Source organism: Pan troglodytes, chromosome X (assembly GCF_028858775.2).
Source record: "Pan troglodytes isolate AG18354 chromosome X, NHGRI_mPanTro3-v2.0_pri, whole genome shotgun sequence".
NCBI lineage: Eukaryota > Metazoa > Chordata > Mammalia > Primates > Hominidae > Pan > Pan troglodytes.
Window position 1 is genome coordinate 146,196,126 of NC_072421.2, and position 20,614 is coordinate 146,216,739.

A 20,614-nucleotide genomic window follows, 5' to 3' on the forward strand; every position below is an offset into this window, starting at 1 on the left:
CATACTTCAGTCTGTTGGGGAGTTAATAATCGTCCTTGCAAGAGGCCTGGGCAATGTCAATGTAATGGCAGTGCTCTCTTAACAGGATTGGGCTTTCATCTTTCAAGGCAGTGAATGAGAGACCCACTGTTCTTACCAGAGCAGGCAGGAAGCAGATGTGATCGGATTGCAATCCTGGAGAGGGTGAAGGTGTGAAGGGGAGTTAGGAATGTTTGGGGGATGCCTAAAACCTGCACAGATAATGTAGTGATCAGCAGAGATTTTTCTAGATGGTTGCCTGACTCTCAAGTTCCTGATCATGCACTGTCTTACAGCTGGTTTCTTATTTTGTTATCTCGCTTCTTGCTTTCACTGACTATAAAGCACCTGCAGGAAAGGGCTATGGGCCTGACATGGAGTAAACCCTCAGTACATTTCTGCTAGTGACTTGAATCTTGATTCATTAGGAAGGTGTCACACTGGGAAAAATGGATCATGGGATTCACTGAGTATACTTCTGAGACTTTTTCTAACTGCCAAGGCAAGCATGCAATTTACACAGGCCGTTATCCTTAGTGTTTTGTAGGTGCCTAGTTGGACTCCCAAGTTCAAAAAGAACTCAATTTAATCACAAAAGTGTTTCGTATAGGCCTTATATTTTTAATGAATAATATACAAAAGTATGTCAGAGGGTCAAAGATGCCTTAAAGATCACGAGATCAAGCTCTCTTTGGATAGATGAGCAAAGAGAAGCCCCAGGGGATGGGGGATGGGTCAGTGCCTGAAAGCAAATCAGTGACAGAACAAGGAGTCACTTTATTTCTGCACCATGCACTGCGATCTTACCGCTTCATTAAAGTAAAACAAAATTAGCCATTTGCAGATATTCTTTTGTATTTAATAGGAAAAAATTGATAGCTAGATTTTCTTGCTTTACAGTTTGTCCTACAGAGTAAACTATTATACAAGAAGAAGAAGTAGATTGTGCCTAATGTTTTCTGTTTATTTTGTTTCAGGTAAGCCTTCCCAGTGATCCAAGCTGTGTTGAAGAAATCTTGCGGGTGAGTTTAAACCTTTATTTTTGTGCCTTTTAATAATGAAGCAATCTATCTGCTTAAGCTGTTTAAAGTAATTACTGTTCTGTTTCAAGGAGTTTCATGATGGGGAATCCTGACATTCTACTTCAAGACCCTTCTGCTTATTCCAGTGGCCTCATTTCTTGCCTGTCTTCTTTCCATTTTGTAATCAAGCTAGTCTTCTAATATCACTAAGCTTCTGCCCTATCCATTCCTATATCCTTCTCAGACAGAGACTTACCACCTTCTTTAGGAAACGTTCCCTGTTCAAGCACCATACCCTAAACCTTTGCCTTTTACCTTTCTGGGATCTCAGCTCAATCTCACTGCTGCTGCCCACTACGTGGAACATGGTTACCGAGATTGATTGTGGCCTATAATAAGGGGAAGAGATGTGGGAATGGGAGAGGAGGAGAAGATGAGAGACTTGAAAATGATGGCATGTTGTGGAAAGTGTTACTTATGGAAGTGAGTGAATGCCTTGAGGGCAGAACAAAGTTGAAAGAATGGCTATAATCTCTTCTGAAGTAAACAATCAAACCAAAAGAAGAAACCAAAGTTAAGCAAGAAAAACATATCTGTCTGCTCTCTCTGGCCATTGGCATCATAAGGCAGTATGGAATCTCAAGAATAGGAGTCATGGTAATGAGCTCCTGAGCTCCTGTCCTGGCTCTACCATTTGTCACTTCTGTGACCTTGGACAGATGACTTTATCTCTCTGAATCTCCTTTCCTCGTCTGTAAAAGAGGACAATAATACCTGCCCTAACTCCCTTATAGGCTACCAAGTGGTATATAAATGCTGGCTATTGTGATAAATGATGACCAGTGTAGTCATGTAAAAACCATGAAGGCTTTCTATCTGGGAAAGAAAATAATCTATGTGCCAGTGAAAATTTGGCACCCCCTTTCCTCAGTTACCAAAGTCACTCCAACTCCCTCCTGATCCCCCTCTCCCAGTAAGTGCCTTCTCAGCAGCCCAGTGTTTGAAGCAAGCCCTGAGAAAATGCAGCCAAAGGAATAGTCGAGAGCCAAAAGCTGTTTACCATTGAAATGGCTTGCCACCCGGAGTATACCTGATGTACACATTCGTGCACCTGTTGCAGCCCAAGAACATTGTTCTTGACTATTAAAGAGATGAGTCAGTCATATCGCTTTGATCAACGATGAGACTATATGGATTAGGGCAGGGGTTCCCAATCCCAAGTCAATGGACTGGTACCATGTGTTCCTCATGAGAATGTAATGCCTTGATGATCTCAGGTGGAACAGTTTCATCCAAAACCAACTCCCCACCCCTACTCCCACTCCCTACCCCCTCATCTGCGGAAAAATTGTCTTCCATGAAACCAGTGCCTGGTGTTAAAAAGGTTGGGGACTGCTAGATTAGGACTATGCTGACTACTTTGGTAAGATAAGAACCCAGCAACCCCTCAGTCATCTGTCTCAGGGGCCCGACGTTTTGGGTGGAGACGAGGCAGCTGTTATGAGCACCACAAAAGGAATGCACACTGGGAACTCAGGCCTTTCCCATTGGGAAAATACATTCAGTCCTTGCTCACTTGTCAACAGCCTTCCTTAACAGAAGGTAATAACATTGAAAGAAATGTCTTACTCTGCTCTAGATAGTAACCTTGTTATTCCTTTCTTCTCCGAGTCACGAGCATAAATAAACTCAGTGGCCTTTTTATAAACTCCCAAAGGAATGCCAGGCATATCTCAAAATCTCACTAATTTGTCACAATCGAAATTACGTACTTAAAAGCAACCCAGCCCTGGTGCCTAGGTGGTTATGTGACTAAATGCAGGAAGGAGGGTGAACACCTGGCTGAGGCTGGCGACACCAGTCTCCTAAAGGAGCCACTTAGAGAAACAACAGAATTTCACTTACACATGGAAAGAAAAGAAGCAGGTTGCCTTAATAGGCTCACAAAAGATAGCATGCTTTGAGAAAGTAACAAAAGTCCTTCTGTTATTCTTGAAAGAGAATCTAGAGAAATGTCTCTTTTTTTTTGAAGGGCTATAGATTGTATAGAATTCTTTTTTTTTTTTTTCCAACAACGCTGTTAATGAGTGGGCCTTCCTTTATTAAAGAAAGAATGTTTCATTCCCCATGCTTCGAATAAAAATAAGCTTTCTGAAATTTGTGTCCCCAATTTTATGACTAATTGTTAAATTTTTATAGACCACCTTGCATGTCACAATAGAGCATGCTTGTTGGGCTTTTTGTCTTAATTACACATTCATGTTCCTTTTGGTTTGAGGGCCTTAGAGGCCTGTGACGGGTTCCGCAGTAAATTTGTCACCTCATTCCCCATAAACCCCTTTCTTAGGGAAAAGTACATTTTATCTTTCTCCCTACCTCTCCTGGCCATGCTCGCTGCTTTTCAAACTAAGCAGAGGCCCAAACACTGTCATCTCTCCTCACTGAGGGGAGCTATGCAGAGGAAGGAGCACTAGCCCCGGAGTGGAGGAGCTGGCTTCCAGTTGCTCATGAGATTCCCTTATTTCCTAGCTGTGTTGCTTTTCAGTTTCTTCATCTAGAAGCATGGGCTAGTTATTACCCCGCCCATCTCTCTACCCACCTCCAATGAAGGAATATTTAAATTATACACATTGTTTGCATCTGCACCATGAAAATCTGAGTCCATTTGCTCTCCCAACTTTCCCACCTCCCTGATCCCCCTTTTTTCCCTCCACAGCCTGGCAAGCAAACACATACAAACCCACTTCATCTCACATGGGGACAGACTTCTTTTATTAACCAAATGCAACACAACCAGCCTTTCCCCACTCTCAGCCCCTCAATCCTCCAGGCTATGGAAATACTTTTGCCTTATGTGTTTTGTTATGGCCCCCTTTCTCAAAATGCTGTCCAAATTCAAGCCAGTTGGTTTCTCTTGAAAGCCCCTCTCACCATTCATCTGGCAATGTTCTCAGCTCCCCTTCAAACCTGTGGGTCCACTTTTCTTTCTTTGCCCCCCTGGGCAAAGTGCTATAATATGCTGGAGCCCACCTTGTCTGGTCTTCCAGCAATTTTCTTCTTGCCCTCATGCCCTCACAGATGCAATCAGATTATAACAGGCTAACTTGACCTGATGTGTCAACCTTATTTTCCTATAGCAGGTGACGGATTTTCAAAGCACTTGAACCTCGTTGTCTTATTTGGTCATAAGGAGTAAGGTAGTTTCTTATTATTTCATGAAATCGAAGTCCAGAGAGGTTAAATGACCTGCAGTCCAGGGTGGGGCTGGTATGTGGCAGAAGTAAAATGGTATCTGGCCTTTGTTTTCTAAATCTAGTGATCTTTGCACTACACCCAACTCTCAATCACCCTGTCACAAATCTAGAGTGAGAATCTCTGGATGTTAAACAAACTTGCTTCAGACAGTAGCTGACATTTCCAGCAACTTTAAGAATACCAGCAAACCAACATAATTTGAACAGATCTTAGAAATTAATTCTTCTTTTTTGTCATTCTTTAATATTTTGAATCTCATTTCAAATAATAATAAAACAATAGCAAATTTTCTTCTAATAATAAAACAACTGATAATAGTAATGTGTTGTCTATTGCATGTCAGGCACAGTTCATAAGCACATTATGTCTTTGAACCTTTACAATAACCCTCAAAAATTGTATTATTAGTCATGCTTTACAGAATAGTAAAGAGTGAAAGTCAGAGAGGTGAAGTAATTTGCCTCAGGTCACAGTTCTCCAAGTCTCTGACAAGAGTCATACTATCCGTTCTTCTGGTCCTGTTGGCTTATCTGAATTCATTCTTATTTAACAGGCTCCAGTCTGCTTTATGATTAACATTATAGTGGATTCAACCACCAATTCATTTCAGCTTCTGTTGTTTCCTCAATTTGTACAAATTCAGTTATGCCAGAATAATTTAAGTAGTTTTTTGAACAAACTAGAATTCACTGGCCTACAACACCTTTCCACCAAACTGACCTTCTCCCACAAAATGAGCTGTACGAATTCAGGTGTCTTTGCTCCTTTTCAGGCATATTATCGCTTATTGTGAATTTTACAAATCAGAAACTTAAAGGCAGCAATCTGTGCAATGCATCCCAGCTTTTACACTTGCTTCCGTCAGCATGCTGTTTACTCTTTAGAGTCAAGCTACCCTCACGTGCAAACGGAAATGAAAAATAATAACAGCTCTGGCCACAGTGATGGCATTTTGCAGTTACAATTCATCAATCATGTGAGGGATTCCTAGGCAGCTCATCTGTAATAATATGGGTACCAGCAGCAGCTTCTTTTCTGAGCTCTACGGGGTTTTATGGATCCTAGAGTAATCATTTCTGGAAGAGTTAAGCCAAGGAGAGCAGCATGCTCTAAATGCTACTAGCTAAGGATGGATGCTCAATGATTATTTGTTCTACAGTAGTATGATTTATTTGTTCATAGCAAGAATTTACTTTAAAAAATCAAGAAACTATCAAATCCTTTCTGGAATCAAAAATGCAGATAGAGCATTTCTTTTAGATTTGATGCTAAACAGATTGTCTCTCCTAGCAAAGCACCTTCTGTGGTTGATAATTTCATAGGCAAACATCTGTAAGGGTAATTCAGTGTTTATGAGGGATGCTGAATTTGCTAGCTAGGATTTAGGGAACTTGATTTGATAAACTGTATCTTCTTACAGATTTCTTCCTGCCATATGGATCAGGTTGGTAAACACCTACTTGGCCACCTCTTTTTGATTACAGTATGATCTGTGTTTACAGCATTCTAAATTATGGCAATTCTACTTATTAAGCTTGTGTTTTAGTTAACAGTTTTAGCATGGAAAAAAATTACCAAATATTTACAGGGCAGTGCTTGTTATTTTATTTTTATTTTTTAACAGGGAAATAAATGAAAAAGCCCATCTTGCAAGTAAGAAAAAAAAATGGATCAGGGAACAAAATTGGTCGGACAATTATGTCTGAAAGGAAATTTGATTATATTATCATAACTATGCAGCATAATCAAGCACCTTTCAGTAGAATTTCTTTTATAAATTTAACCAATAATTAGGCAATTGATTTTATATCCTGTCAAATTAATGTATAAATAATGTTCAACTTGGATTCATGCAAACGATTTTCTATATAGCTGTCTTAAATAGGAATCCTTCTGGAATGTTTCAGAAAGCATGTATCTTATTTGGATGTGGACTTTTAAAATTATAGTTTCTTGAAATAGTAATATAGTGTTCCGCCCAAGAAAGACAATTCCTAAATATAATTTAGACTATAATTAATGTTAACATTGATGGAGTCAAATAAATGAACTAACTAATGATTGTGCCCTTTGCTAATCTGATGACTAGTTCTTACCTAATGGCACTGGGAAATATGTAAATTTGTCAGCAGGTGAAAATGCCCTTGACTGGGTAAATTATGTGCAGTATTACCTTTTCTGAAGCTAATTCAAAGCACTAATGGACTTAATACGTAGCATGCATATGTGAGGTGAGCTATTCATGGAACCAAATTAGCTCATAAGAGATATTATCCATTATATGCCTCCTAGTAATCATTTCCTCTTTTCTCAAACACAAACCAACCCAGAAGAAAGATGCTAAATTTAATTATAACAACTTTATGTGAACAATGCAGGTAAGCCATCCAGTGTGCTTCCAAATGCACTTAGAACCTGTCAAGCAGTTTAAATATTTTTATATGGAATCTAGGGGTTTGCAGCTAATATATGAGGTGAATTTTAAATGATTTTACAGACGTCATTGGGAAAGTGAGTAATATGAGTAATGAGGTGACTGGGCCAGTGAATCATGGGAACCTGTCAAACATGGGGAGATGTCAGGGAAGAGGTGATATCAAATAGAAGTAACTTAGCAACCCAGCATTTAGCTGTCCAGAGAATGAGCAAGAGTAGCCCCTTTAAAATAGCTGAGTAAATTTATCAGTTCCTGTATATCTTAGGTATGCTATAAAAATAAGTCTGTTCTCTGTCAACCTGTTTCTTTTTGTGAATATGGTGATTTGTGATTTTCTATTGAATTGGATGAAAGCAGGTGAGAATTTAGGCCATGTGTAGAATTTACACCTGTTTTCTGTATCTTGGGTGTAAGGAGAGAGTAATGAAACAACACATTGGTTTGCCAAAAAGCATTCTAAGCTTATCTGAAAGAAGTAACAGCTTCCAACTGTTGTCTAAGAACCAGCATTTTTGTACTAGCTTTGCTAGTGGGATTGGGCTGGGGAAAGGAGAAGTAATGCAAGGAAGTTAACCATTCCACTTGCATCTGTGTAAAGGTGAAACCCGGGTCTCTGCAAAACACATTGAGGAAGTAGCCTCTTGGAATCAATTTGGTAGGCATCTCCCAGTTTTGAAATGAAAGAAAGAAGGAAAGAATAAAACAAGGCTTGTCCCTTCTCTCGTTTGTCATTAGAAGCATTCAGGAGAATGAGAAAAATAAACTGAAACTCCATAATTGATGTAACTAAAGGGTATCCATAAGCCTGACTCACAATTTATTTTGTGAAGGTCAAACAGGGAAGAAGCCAATAAGTGATTCCCATGGTCTTGGATTTGTGGCATAGTAGATGAAAGAAACACTGATTTTCAGAATAAGTGGAACATGGTGAAAAGCAAAAACAGTATTAGAATAATAAGAATGGGCATTAAAGTTGGAGATGGGAGCTTCCATGGACCAAGTTTGGGACACAGTCTTGAGAAGTAGGGAAGGCAGGACTGAATGAGAAATTACATAAATGATCCATATTTGTGGAAGGCACTTTGTTAGTGAGGCAAGGTGGATGAATGAGATGCTGCTTTGCAAGTAGCCTGTAGGGCTGATGTTTATTGATAACAGAGAAGTAAAGCCTGAAAGCATTTGGGCACACAGCCTTGTATTCCGAAGAGAATTCCTGCTAGTCTGGAATTCAGCCACAGCCCTGACTGGTCCTGGAAGAACTCTTGACATGAAAAAAAAATAGTAATAAAAAAGAATCACCACAAGATCTATGCAAAAAAAAAAAATACACAAAAAAGCATGTGAGAAAAGTGTACCAGAAAAACAATATTTTTATGGAAAAATTAAAGCTGTGACCAACATAGTGGCATGAATTTGTTAAAACCATGAAGCAATTTTATCTGAAAAGACAAGAACAAACTCAGTGATACAGGAACTTAAAGATTCTATTTAAAAAATAGATAAATCAGGAGGTGTGAATTAATGAATTATGAACAGAAAATCATTATAATTAATTAATTCAAGATCCTTTTCCCAAATAAAACAATAATACAATAAAATAGATACTTGGTTACTTAACGCCATCAAGAAAAAAGGGAAAACACTAATACATAAAACAAGAACTAATAAACAGAAATAACCTCAGATACAGAGAAAACTAAGAGAATAATGAGTAGCAATTTTCTCAGCTCTGTACAAATAAATATAAACCGGTGGATGAAATGGATGGTTTTTCTAGTGAAATGTAATTGACAGAGATTAACTCCAGAAAACACAGAAAATGTAAACAGGCTTATAGCCATCAATGAAATGAAGACTCTCCCCACCCCTTAACAAAAGCGTCACTCCCAGATGGGATTTCGTGAGGAAATTAAACTAAACTTTCACAAAATATGACAGTATAACTTTTACATGACATAGAACAAAAAGAAAAATTTGCAAAGTACTTTTTAGAAAAGCCAATCTAGCTTTTATTTTGATACTAAAATCTGACAAAAATAGAACACAAAAAAGAAAATTGCATAATAGTATCATTTATGATTATTGTTGCAAAGCTCCTTAATGAAATACTAACAAACAGAATCAGACAGCACTTTAAAGGATATACAATATCACCAAGTGGGTTTTATTCCAGGAGTGTAAAACTGGTTCAGTGTTAAGAAATCCATTTGTATAATGCCTTTTACAAAGAGAATAAAAAAAGAAAAATTACACAGTCATCTTCATTTAGATGAAAAAAGACACTTGACAAAACTGAATACACATTCTTGATAAAATAGAAATAAGTGGAAACATATTTAATGTGATAAAATATATCCACCTTAACCCAAAGGCTAGTATCACATTTCATGGAGAAACTCTGAAAGCATTCTCATTATAGTCAAGAAAAAGACTAGATGTTCTTTATACCACTATCATTTTATGTTTTTCTGGAGGTTAGCCAAGACAATTAAATATGTAAAGAATAAGAGGCATTAAAGTGAGAGATAATGCTTAAAATGGTTACTATTTGTACATTATACATATATTGTTTTCCTGGAAACCAGAAACAAATTAACTGAAAACACTATTATGACTAATACACAAATTCAGCAAAGTTGCTGTGTGCAAAATAAATGTATGGCAAAAAATAGTCTTTACATATAAAGCAAGCAACTATAAGATGTAATGGGCAAAAAAATCCTTTTACACCTTATGAATTGATGTAACAAGAATTGCGTCAGAGCTGTATAAACAAACTAAGTCACTATGAGAGATGCCAAAGAATACTTCAATAAAAAGGCATACAATTCCTGAAAAGGAAGACAATGTCACAGACGTTTGTGTTCTCCCTAAGTTAATCTTGGATCCTTACCTCACGCCATACAAAAACATTACTTCTAGATGTATTAAAGATTAAAAACAAAAACATAAAATATTAGAAGTATATATGGAAGATTTTAATTTATTTTTAATTTTCTGATCAAGTCTCATAATTAGATGGCAGGGATAAGAAGCAGTCAGGGGAAAGTTCAGAGGTTAGAGGAGACTGGAGAATGAAAGAGTAATTGAAAGAGAGAGAAGTCTCTCACTCTAAGGGAATATAGTAAGATTATGAGGCAACATCAAGGCTCCAGGTGATATTGAAGATATTATATTTATACAGGTTTCAATCTGTAGATTATATAATTTCCTCCAGTAGTGCTTATTTCATTACCCAGAGACCACAGGCTAATGGGTCGATGACAGCCTGGAGGCCTTAGAGAGGTTGAAAATTGCCCTGAATCATATATTCATATGGTTATGAAGCAGCTAACACAGAATTGGAACTCATGTTGGCCTGAATCCAAAGTACATACTAATAGTAGTACCACTTACCTAGCATTTTTTTGTACCTGGCACTGTTAGAAGAATTTCACATATAGTAACTCATATAATCACTATATCAATGCCGAGAAGCAAGTACTATTATCATCCCCTTGTTAGATAATGATGTGGAAGTACTCTGAGCTTAAGTGACTTTCTAAGTTTGACAGCTAACCAGTGGCAGAGCCAAAATTTCAAACCAAGCAGTTTTTGGTGATTATGAATAATGTGGGTATTAATAATTATATACAGATTTTTGCATGAACACATGTTTTCATTTATCTTTGGAATATACCTAGGAGTGGGATCGCAGAGTCATATGCTTAGAGTATGTTTAAATTTATAAAAACCATACTAAATTGCTTTTAGAGTGGCTGTACTATTTTGCATTTACACCAGCCAAGTATGAAAGACCACTTACTCAGCATGTACTTATTTCCCATTTGTATATCTTTTTTGATGAAGTGTCTGTTCAAATCATTTACTCATTTACTAAATCAGGTTGTCTATTACCTTATAAATGAATCTTGAGAGCTTTTATTGTTTCTGGACATAAGTCATTTGTCAGATATGTGATTTGCAAATATTTTCTCTCGGGCTGTGGCTTGTCTTTTCATTCTCTTGGTGATATCCTTCTAAGAGCAAAATTTCTTAATTTTGATAAAATCCAATTTATCTTTGTTTCATGTTATGGATTATTATTTTGCTGTCAAGTCGAAGAACTTTTGGGTTAATTCAAGGTCAAAAAAATTCTCCCATGTTTTATTCTAAGAGTTTTATTTAAGTCTTCATTTTGGATTAATTTTTATGTGTGATGTGAGGTATAGGTTGAGATTTACATTATGTTCCAGCACGATTTATTGAAAAGATTGTATTTAATCTTTCTCCATTGAATTGCTTTTGCATTTTTGTAAAAAGTCAATTGACCATATTTGTGTGGGTCTACTTCTTGACTCTCCAGTCTCTTCTACTTGTCTGTGTCCTTGACCTTTCACTAATACCATAATGTCTTAATTTCTGTAGATATTGTAAGTCTGAAAATAGCATAATGTGAATCTTCCAACTTTGTTCTTTTCCTAAAATGGTTTAGCTATCCTAGTTCCTTTTCCTTTCCATACAAATTTTAGATATATTATTTATATTTACAAAGAATTCTGCTTAAATGTTGGCTAGTATTGCATTACATCTATAAATCAATTTTGAGGGAATTAACACCTTTACTGTGTGCATCTTTCATCTCATGGATGTGGTCAATGTGCCTCTCCATTTATTTGGGTTGGCTACTCTATTTTTAGAGGGACACTGGTAATCTATAATCCCACTTTAGAAAATTCATGCTATGAGAAAAATCCAAGCTCCTAGAAAAACTATGTGAACAAAATTATTCATTACACAATTCTTTGTAATAGCAAAAAATGCTACTATATATTTAACAATAGGAGAATAGTTAAGCAAACTCAGATTTATACATTCAGAATCATAACCAACCATTAAAAAGATGGCTTTGCTGATGATGTAACAACATGAGGAAAAATTATGAGATAATGTTTACTGAAATAACCAGAATATAACATTTTATGTACTTAAGTATTATATCTCTATAAAAAATGACTAAAAAGAAACTGAAGGAAAATATTTTGAAATGATAGTTCTTATTTTGTTAGAGTTAGAATTATGGGTGAGTTTCTTCTTTTTTATATTTTCTCAATTTCTATAATTTATATTACTTTCATAAAAATATTTAAGAGGCAATTTACTCATGTAACAAACATGCATGTTTACCCCCTGAACTTAAATAAAAATGAAAAAACAATTTAAGAGTTATATTGCTGAACTAAAATGCACTTAGCAAAGAGTAACCAGGATAGTGGGTAGTTTCCAAACTGGAACGTCTAAAGAGATAGACTAGATTAAACAGCAGAAAATTGAACTAGAAGAGGGAGCAGGCTGTGGCTGCCTGAGAGACTACCCTGTGGAAGCAAGAGACTCAGAGGCTGCATTTGGGATAGAAGGCCTCAAATGGTGGGATCCAACTTTTGAGGGACACTTATAGAGGGATAAATATTAGGGCAATACAAGCAAGAATGTTCTGGGGGGTGGGGCATCATGGTTAAGACAGTAGAGCTCAGCTCTTCTCCCTTGCTGAATGTTTTTGGGTAAATTAACCTTTTCGTACCTCATTTACAAAAGTGAGATAATATGCCCTAATTCTCAGAATTATAGGGACAATTAAATGAGATGATGCATATGAAACCTCTGGGATAGTGCTTGGAGCACTCAATTAGATCCTTCCTTTCTCCCCTGTTCTAATTGGTAGATCTGTCCAAGGGTAGAAGGAGGTGAGGTCTTTGTCACTGAAAGTGTTCAATAGAGGCACTGTGCTCCCCCAGTACCTAGAGGATAAACTTCCAAACCCAGATCTTGGCAGTCAAAGTCCTTCCTTTATGTCACCACTCATGCCTACCTCACATATTGCCAATGCTCCCAACTGTGTGCCCTTTTCCACATCCATTGCAGACTTCTCCCCCTTTATCAAATGTGCCATCTCCTCCTCTGCCTCTGTGTGTTGCCCCCTCCCTCTGCCTGTGATCTCATCCACTCCTGTCTTTGTCTGGTGACCTCCTATTTACACCATGTAAGATCCACCACAGAGATCACAGATATTAATGAATTAATTTCTCTATCTGTCTTCTAGGTCCCCATAGCAATTTTTATATATCTACACTTGGCCTTTGTATGTGTGTATGTTGGGGAGTTGCCTCTTATGGTAGAATGTGAGGTCCATTAGGTCATAGTCTGTGTGGAAATCCTTATTCTGTCTCTTTGGCCAATTCCAGAAGGCCCCCCCACATACATGCACACAAAGGTGACAAGTGTAGGTGCATAAAAAGTGCATAGATTAGATGTAATGTGTTTATTAAATGACTTAAATTTTTAGAGGAATGGTTAGAGAAAATGACCTCATAGTGTTATTTCCACCCAAGGTACAATAATGATTTGATTTTCCATGAAAATATTACAAGTTAATAAGCAGATAATAGTGCTTATTGAGTAGAATAATTATACAAATATTAGGCATTTTAATGACTCCATTTCTTATTTCTCCAAATGATATATTATCACCATTTGTGTGCTTTTTCCATTGCCAATTTCTTTTTAAGAAGGGCAAAATGCCGCATGCAGCTCCAATCATTTAGATGTGTCTGGATTCTTGGAAACTTGACTACCCTATGTTCTCCTAGAAATGGACCGTGAGAGCTTGCTTGGAGGTTGTAGCAGGGAAGCACAGCTGCTCCTATACCTTTGACCTAAGAAGGATTCAACTCTATAGATAAGCAGTGGTAAGAGCGAGAAATGACACCCATCTAGCCAGCCAGATCAGTTGAATCAATCCTGACGTTCAGTGGGGTAACAGATGTCGCAGCCAGATAGTCATCACATCCTCAATTGCAAATTATTATTTAATACCATTGTTATAGTCCATTTTTAATATTGTTCCTCAAAATACAATAATGCTAGCATTATCAATTTAAACAAGGTACTGAATAAAGACAGGGCCCCATATGCTACTACAATGGGAGAGATTTTCAAATCTCTCAAATAATGTTTTGGCACTATTCACTGTGCTTATTATCACTGTGATCACAAGAAAAGAGCTTCCACAAGATGTGTTTTCTTCTCTAAAGTGATTCCTCCAGGGTGTGTGTGTGTGTGTGTGTGTGTGTGTGTGTGTGTGTGTGGCTGATAGCCTGTAAGTTGCTTCCATTAAACACTCCATTCCCCAAAGCCTTTCATTATTGGAATGAACACACTAACACGAACAGACTCATCCTGCTCTTTTCCTGGCAACATGTTAACTGGAAATTGCAGAATCATAAAATAAATAACTAAGGCCAATCATCTAAAACCAAGGTGTAAAAACAGCATCCTGGCTGTCTGGGCCTCTGATTATTTTCTATTCAACTCCCTTACTACTTCTCAGGACCTGTTGGGTTCAGAGGATACCTGAAAAGCTAGTCTATCCTCCAACTTTGCAGCCTCCTCACTGCTCTTTAATCCAGGAGCTCCCAGCACATCCTCACACCCCTAGTGCTTTTGATGCAAAAGTGAATAGCAGGTCTGACACCTGGAGAATCCACCCTGATGTTGTTAGAGCCTGGTCTGCTCCTGTCCTGTGTTACAGAGTGGAGACCATGCAGCATCGGCCTTTGAAAGAACTGGGATTAAGATGAAAACAATGTGCCAGTGACACTGGACCAGACATCAAGAGACCTCAGAGCTAGTTCTGACCCTGCCACTACCTTATTCTGTGACCCTTGGCTAGTCTCTTAACCATTGTGTGCTTCAGGTTCTCCATCTGTAAAGTGTTGAATTTTTTGCACTCTCCAGTACAGAAACACCAACCACATGTGGCTGGCTATTTGAATTTAAATTAATTAAATTTTAACAAAATAAAAGTTCAGTTCCTCATCCATTTCAAGTTCTCATTAGTTACATGTGGCCAGTGTTTGCCATATTAGACAACACAAAACTCAATATTTCCATCACTGTAGAAAGATACAGTGAACAGAACTGCCCCAGATATCTCTTCAGATTTGCTCTAGGTTTTTATTCTGAGTTTTATCATCAAATAAAATCAAATATTGTTTTACCTTCTAGACTGTGTATTCTAGACTGTGTTTAGAGTATATCTGATTAATTTATTTCCTCCTGAGTCTTATATACAATACATTGATCAAATTCAACTCTGGTTCTGAGCAGTGCCCCTACTATATAAGACAGAACAGAAAATAAGTCTGAGTAGGTAGAAAAAGATACAGCAAGTATTCCCACAAAAGAGAGAAGACCAGAGAAGTTTCAGGCATATGCCTGGTTTGTTGGGCAATGCAGGGACCCATGTACTCCTAACTCAGGCCTCAGACAAAGTGTCTTTCCCTATGTTCAATAACATTAATAATGCTTTCATCCCTAGGCTCTGGAAATAAGAGGGTACATCAGACCGTTGAATGGCCCTTTTAGGAGAGAAATGGTACTATAAAAACCCAGGAATTGATTCATATTTGCTTCCTCTCTCTCTCTCTCTCTCTCTCTCTCTCTTCCTCTCTTCCTCTCTCACTCTCTCTTCCCTGCACTCTTCAGCTTTTCCATCTCTTTAGACATCCACCTAAGGTGCATCATTAAAGGAAGTACCACAGCAGCACTTGGACAGCTCCAGTGGCTTAATTGTCCCATTTCTTCATTAAGGGGAGTTGCTTACCTACACCTTGCACAGGGGCTTGAGATCTGGATTATTAACGTTAAAATGGACTGAGTCCTGAGAAAAGCCATTCATTGTACAAACTTTCAGTTATGTAGGGTAAATAAATTCTGAAGATGTACTGTATTATATACTCAAAATTTACTAAAAGAGTGGACCTTAAATATTCTCACAACATTTAAACAACAAATAAAGGTAGCTATGTGAGTTGGTGGACATATTAATTAGCTTGATTATGGCAATCATTTTACAATGTATACATACATCAGAACCTCACACTGTATACCATAAATATATATTAATAATTTATTTTGTCGGTTATACCTCCATAAAGTTCGAGAATAAAAAGCCATTACTTGGAATGCATTCTGGTGACAAGGGAAATTTAATAAATTCGTGCCTCTCCTTAGGGATCGGCTTATTTTTACTGACTTGCCATTTGGATTGTGTGACCCTCACACTTGCCATTGGGTTGCGTGTGGCATGAGTAAGGGCAGTGGTTTCAAAACAATTATAAGTTGGGTTCTGTGGTTCATGCCTGTAATCCCAGCACTTTGGGAGGCTGAGGTGAGAGGACTGCTTGAGACCAGGAGTTCAAGACCAGCCTGGGGCAACAAAAGGAGACCCACATGTCTATAAAAATAAGTTAATTGGCTGGGTGTGGTGGTGCACACCTGTAGTCTCAGCTACTCAGGGAGGCTGAGGTAGGAGGATTGCTTGAGCCCAGGAGTTGGAGGCTGCAGTGAGCCACGATCACACCATTGCACACTACTCACTCTGAGGTGACAGACAGAGTGAGACCTCATCTCTAAAACCACACACACACACACACACACACACAAAATGATGATAATGTACTTCTTTATACCAAATTATAATGGACTTCCAGAAAGGTGAGGGAGCTTTGTTTCTGCTACATGATTGGAGTGTTCCCTTTTGGAAAACCTGTCCTATGGAGTATGGTGGTGCCCAAAGCCTAGAGCTCAAAGCCGGACACCTGGGCAGAGGTCCTTGAGCTGCATGACATTGTCTCCAAAACTCAGTTATCTGACCTATGAAATGAGAACAAGAAAAACTACTTCTCTGTATTATTGAGTGGATTAAATATGGTAACATACATGAAACAGTGAATTCTAACCCCCAAATACATACAAGCTCCTATTGGATTGTTATTGTGACTCTTCTTGTTATTCAGAAATTCCAAATATTTTCAAAGGGTAACTTTGAATTTCATATTTCAACCCTTCACAGACTCTCTATGTGATTTGGCCAAGGAGTTTAGATTGCCCCTGTGATTTTCTTGAATATTAAATATGTAAGCTCCTTTCATGTCTTTAATAGAGTAGTTTTTTTTTTTCATTTTTGACCACTCCATAGTTCATAAGGCACATTGCAGCTTTTCAAATTGTCAAATTTGTTTAATTAGCCCAGAGACCCTGCCCGGTTGGTTTTTGTCAGCTGTATAGCAGTCTCTGTGGGTGGCTTGCAAATCTCTGACCAGGGTTTTTTTTTTTTTTAATCATTTTGCACATTTCTTTCCTTCTTTAATACAAATCAAGGAGAGACTAGATGAGCAGGAGGCAGTGGTGGGGGTGGGAGTAGGAAGGCAACGTGCTGTGGCACTGGTTGCCAACTGGCTTTTGGACAAGAGTTACAAATTGATTACAAGTAACAGTTGGAATCCCAGGCCTGAGAGATCCAGGTTTGTGAGTGTGTTGCGGGTGGGGTAGAGTTCTCCTTGAGCTATTTATTTACTTCAAGACCGATGTTTCATTTGCACACTGAAACCTTCCTAGGTAAGGGTTTGACATTGTTCCCTTTGAATCTTCTATTTGGTGCTTTGCTAAATTTATAGCCAGGAGTAAACGTATTGATCTGGTTACCCAAAAAGATGTTTTAGGCCAAAAGAAAGGTAGAGGTTTAAAGAGGATTTAGAGACATCCACTGGCAGTGGATTCTCAGAGGGTTATTAGGGAAGCTTGCAAGGGGCGGGGGGTGGGGGTAATTGGAATGCACCCCTTCCTTATGGTGAGTAAATGTTTTGAAGTACAAATGTGGATGCCCTAAAAGATGTCAATGGGAAACTATTAATAAGAGAAACTTTTATAATAGTCTTCTTGTGTGATTGTTACCTTTTAATTAAAAAAAAAAAGACTTGGTAGTGAAATCCAATAATCAGATTGGATTGATGTTTAACAAATACTTAGTATAAAATATCAGATATGAATCAATAGCTACTTGTAGCTTATGCTGGCAAGTGGCTGTTTATATCAAGGCAGAGAGGGACCTGCTTTCCTGGGTTTAACATAGGATTGAAGCTTTATAGCATGCCTGTGGGGCCACATTTTTGTACATACCACTGGCCCCCAGTGTTCATATTGAGTTTAGAAAGTTCTCCTTCTTCATCAGTCAAATATCCTTTTAGAAAAAGATATGCCTCTCACTTGTGCTGTGATTTTGCCACTGTTAATATGGAATACAGATGCTATTTATTTTCTGTTATTTGGGGAATTGTAGAGAAAAACGAATCTGGGGAGAGGAGTGACTGTCCAGGCATTCAGAAATACTCAACCTATTAGGGGCTTGGAATACTTGGAGGGGGCTTTCTGAATCAATTTCACTGTGACTTAGTAGTGGTTTTGATGTTGTTAAATTCAGACTACTGCAAGGAATTTGATACCTCTGTTGGTTTATTTTTATTTTTATTGAGGGGTATCTGTGGATGGGGGGCGGGAGAGAGGGCCTGGTGTTCAGTAGTTAGACTGACATCTTGTGATAGATTTGTTAGTTAATTTCATGTGAATGGGACAAACCAGTTCTCTTTCCTGCCCCTGGCACTGTGATTCTAAGATTGAAATAGCTGTTTCAGAGGAAAGACAATTCCATGCAAATCATATTGGATGGAGTTTCAGCTGTATTAGCGGCCTGGTACCTTATTTTTACTGAGCTCAGGAATAATGAAAGACCAAAGCTATAGCCAAGTTCTTCACTGGAGGCTTCTTTCCACGAAAATAGATATTACTTCTTTATTCCCCAGCAATTGAGCTTTTGTCCCTTCTAAAAGTAGTTGTCATGAACTCCTCATTACCATTTTTCTTAACGTGATAAGTGTAAACTACAAGAAAGCTATCATGTTTGAAAAGCTACAGCAGCCCTTAGAAATGGAATACTAACATGCCTTGTGTACTTCTTTGAAAGGACTTAGACTGAGGATTGTGTGAAATGTATCCTTCTGCCCCCCTTTGCCTAGAGTTGTCATTCTCTAGTACCTTTCACTTATAGCATAAGCTGGCTTTCTAAAGGACTGCTGTGTTGTTGCATTGACACCATATCTCTCCAACAATGTGAAATCAACAAATCCCTTTGGCATTTCTGAAACATATAACAAATTGTGCATTATTCTCTAAAAAAAAATCAACTTTGATGGGCTTATTTTATTTCTACTTCGAATGGTAACTGGTAATTGTTATTACCTTACTTTCATTCCAATTATCAATACTCTAGCTACAGAGAGTACCACCAGACCCTGTACCGGGACCTAGTCTAGCCTCCCGGCTGTTAGATACCTTGCAAGGAGTATAGACACTCAATAAATGTTTTCTGAATGAATGAAATTAAATATAGATTATTAGAAATGGTGCTGGAGGAGAAGCCAATGAAAGTGTGTGAGTTTTATCAAGTTGGTTTGCCTGAGCTGGTGCTAAAGGAGCAAATTGGAAGGTAACCATTAAGAAACATCTCATGCTGTGAGGATATAGCATGTCATTCCATCTTTTGAAGTGACTGTGAAAGGAAAAAAAAAACATGGCTGTAGTATTATGAAAGCCTGGCGAATTATCTCAAATCAGTATATTTTAAGTGATGGTCGTTGGATGTAGTTGACGGCAAAATAATTTGAAACAGAAGAGCTGGAAATTCAACATTGCAATTAAAAATCACTTTTGAAAAGAGTTACAATGATCTGATGTCAAAATTAGCTTAAGAATGTAAGAAACAATTTCAAGGGTTAGAAATGTTAAGAACTGGCCCTCAAGAAACCCCAGAATCCTCACATACCTGAACTGGACCACTTAGAAAAAGCCCTCTAACTTGATTCCCTTTTTGATACTGCTCTTTGCAGAACACTTTCTCAGTGGCCAGTTCTTACATTTCTAAGCTTTGATATTGTGTTAATTTTGCCTGTACCAAACAAGGCAAACAATTCGGTGTTGTTCAATCTGATGACATTTCCTAGTGGGGTGTTCAGTCTTCTATTCTGACTGGTTCAACCTAATTTAGACAAAGACAAAGGTATTAATAAAGATTAAAATTTACAAGGCAATCGTGTTTAGGGAATCAAATACCATTAGTTGGATGGGCCATGGCCTGAGGTTGCTGCTGCTGAAACCTTTTGCTGAACTAAAAAGGTCTGGTTGAATTCTGCCCAGTATATCACTATAGTGTTCTGTTCCCTTGTATTTACCTTTGGAGACCTTTCTTTGCAGTGTCTGAATGTAGAATGCCTGAGGAGTAACTGGGCCAAAAAAAGTTGCATGAATAGGCCCTGCACATGGTCATATATGTTCTTGTTGTATTCAGTGGGTGAAATGGAATTGATTGCATCTGGCAATGGCAAGAAGATGGCTTGATTGATTGCCTGATTGAGTACACAGTGGAGATTCAGAATACTGATCACTATACTTCCCAATTGTACATTATAATGAGGGCTCTTTTTCAATGGAACCCTGGTTTGGGGGCTGCCAGGATGAAGGCAGCCAATGTGAGCTGAACTTTTTGCATGTACAGATTCTCCTCCTGGGTCCGAAGGAGAATATTTCCAGATTCCCTTAAACAACTGCCAGCACTAAAGAGTTTGAATACAGAATTCCATTATTTATTTGAAGAAACATCGCCAGGGTTTTTATACCATGCCATTTAAATCATAAGTTAGTGTTAGAAACTTTTAAAAGAATTGCATTTTGCATTGACCCATTGTTATGCCATGGCCAAGAAGTTATGTTTAATGTAACCGTTGATTTTACACTTCCTCTCTATGAGCACTTGCATGGAAATCAGAGGAGCAATCTCAGGAGACTGTCTTAACAGCATTCCAAACAGAAGAATATTCATTCAATTGAATGGAACAGAGTTTTGACCACTAGAAAAGCTTGGCAGGAATGGCTAGTGATCAAGCCTAGGAAAGTCTATGGTTCCACTGTTGTTAGATTTTCTAAGAGTTCAGCAAACAATCAGACAAATTGG

General features: G+C 37.9%; 1 protein-coding gene across 12 annotated transcripts in view; it reads left to right on the forward strand.

The window, feature by feature from the left end:
• The window catches only part of AFF2 (ALF transcription elongation factor 2), a 491,337-nt gene that overhangs the window by 306,940 nt on the left and 163,783 nt on the right, over positions 1–20,614 (forward strand). For all 12 annotated transcript variants that reach the window (XM_016942631.4, XM_016942637.4, XM_016942634.4 and 9 more), the window contains 1 exon segment: positions 996–1,040. In XM_016942631.4, the coding sequence (XP_016798120.2) occupies positions 996–1,040 (45 nt within the window).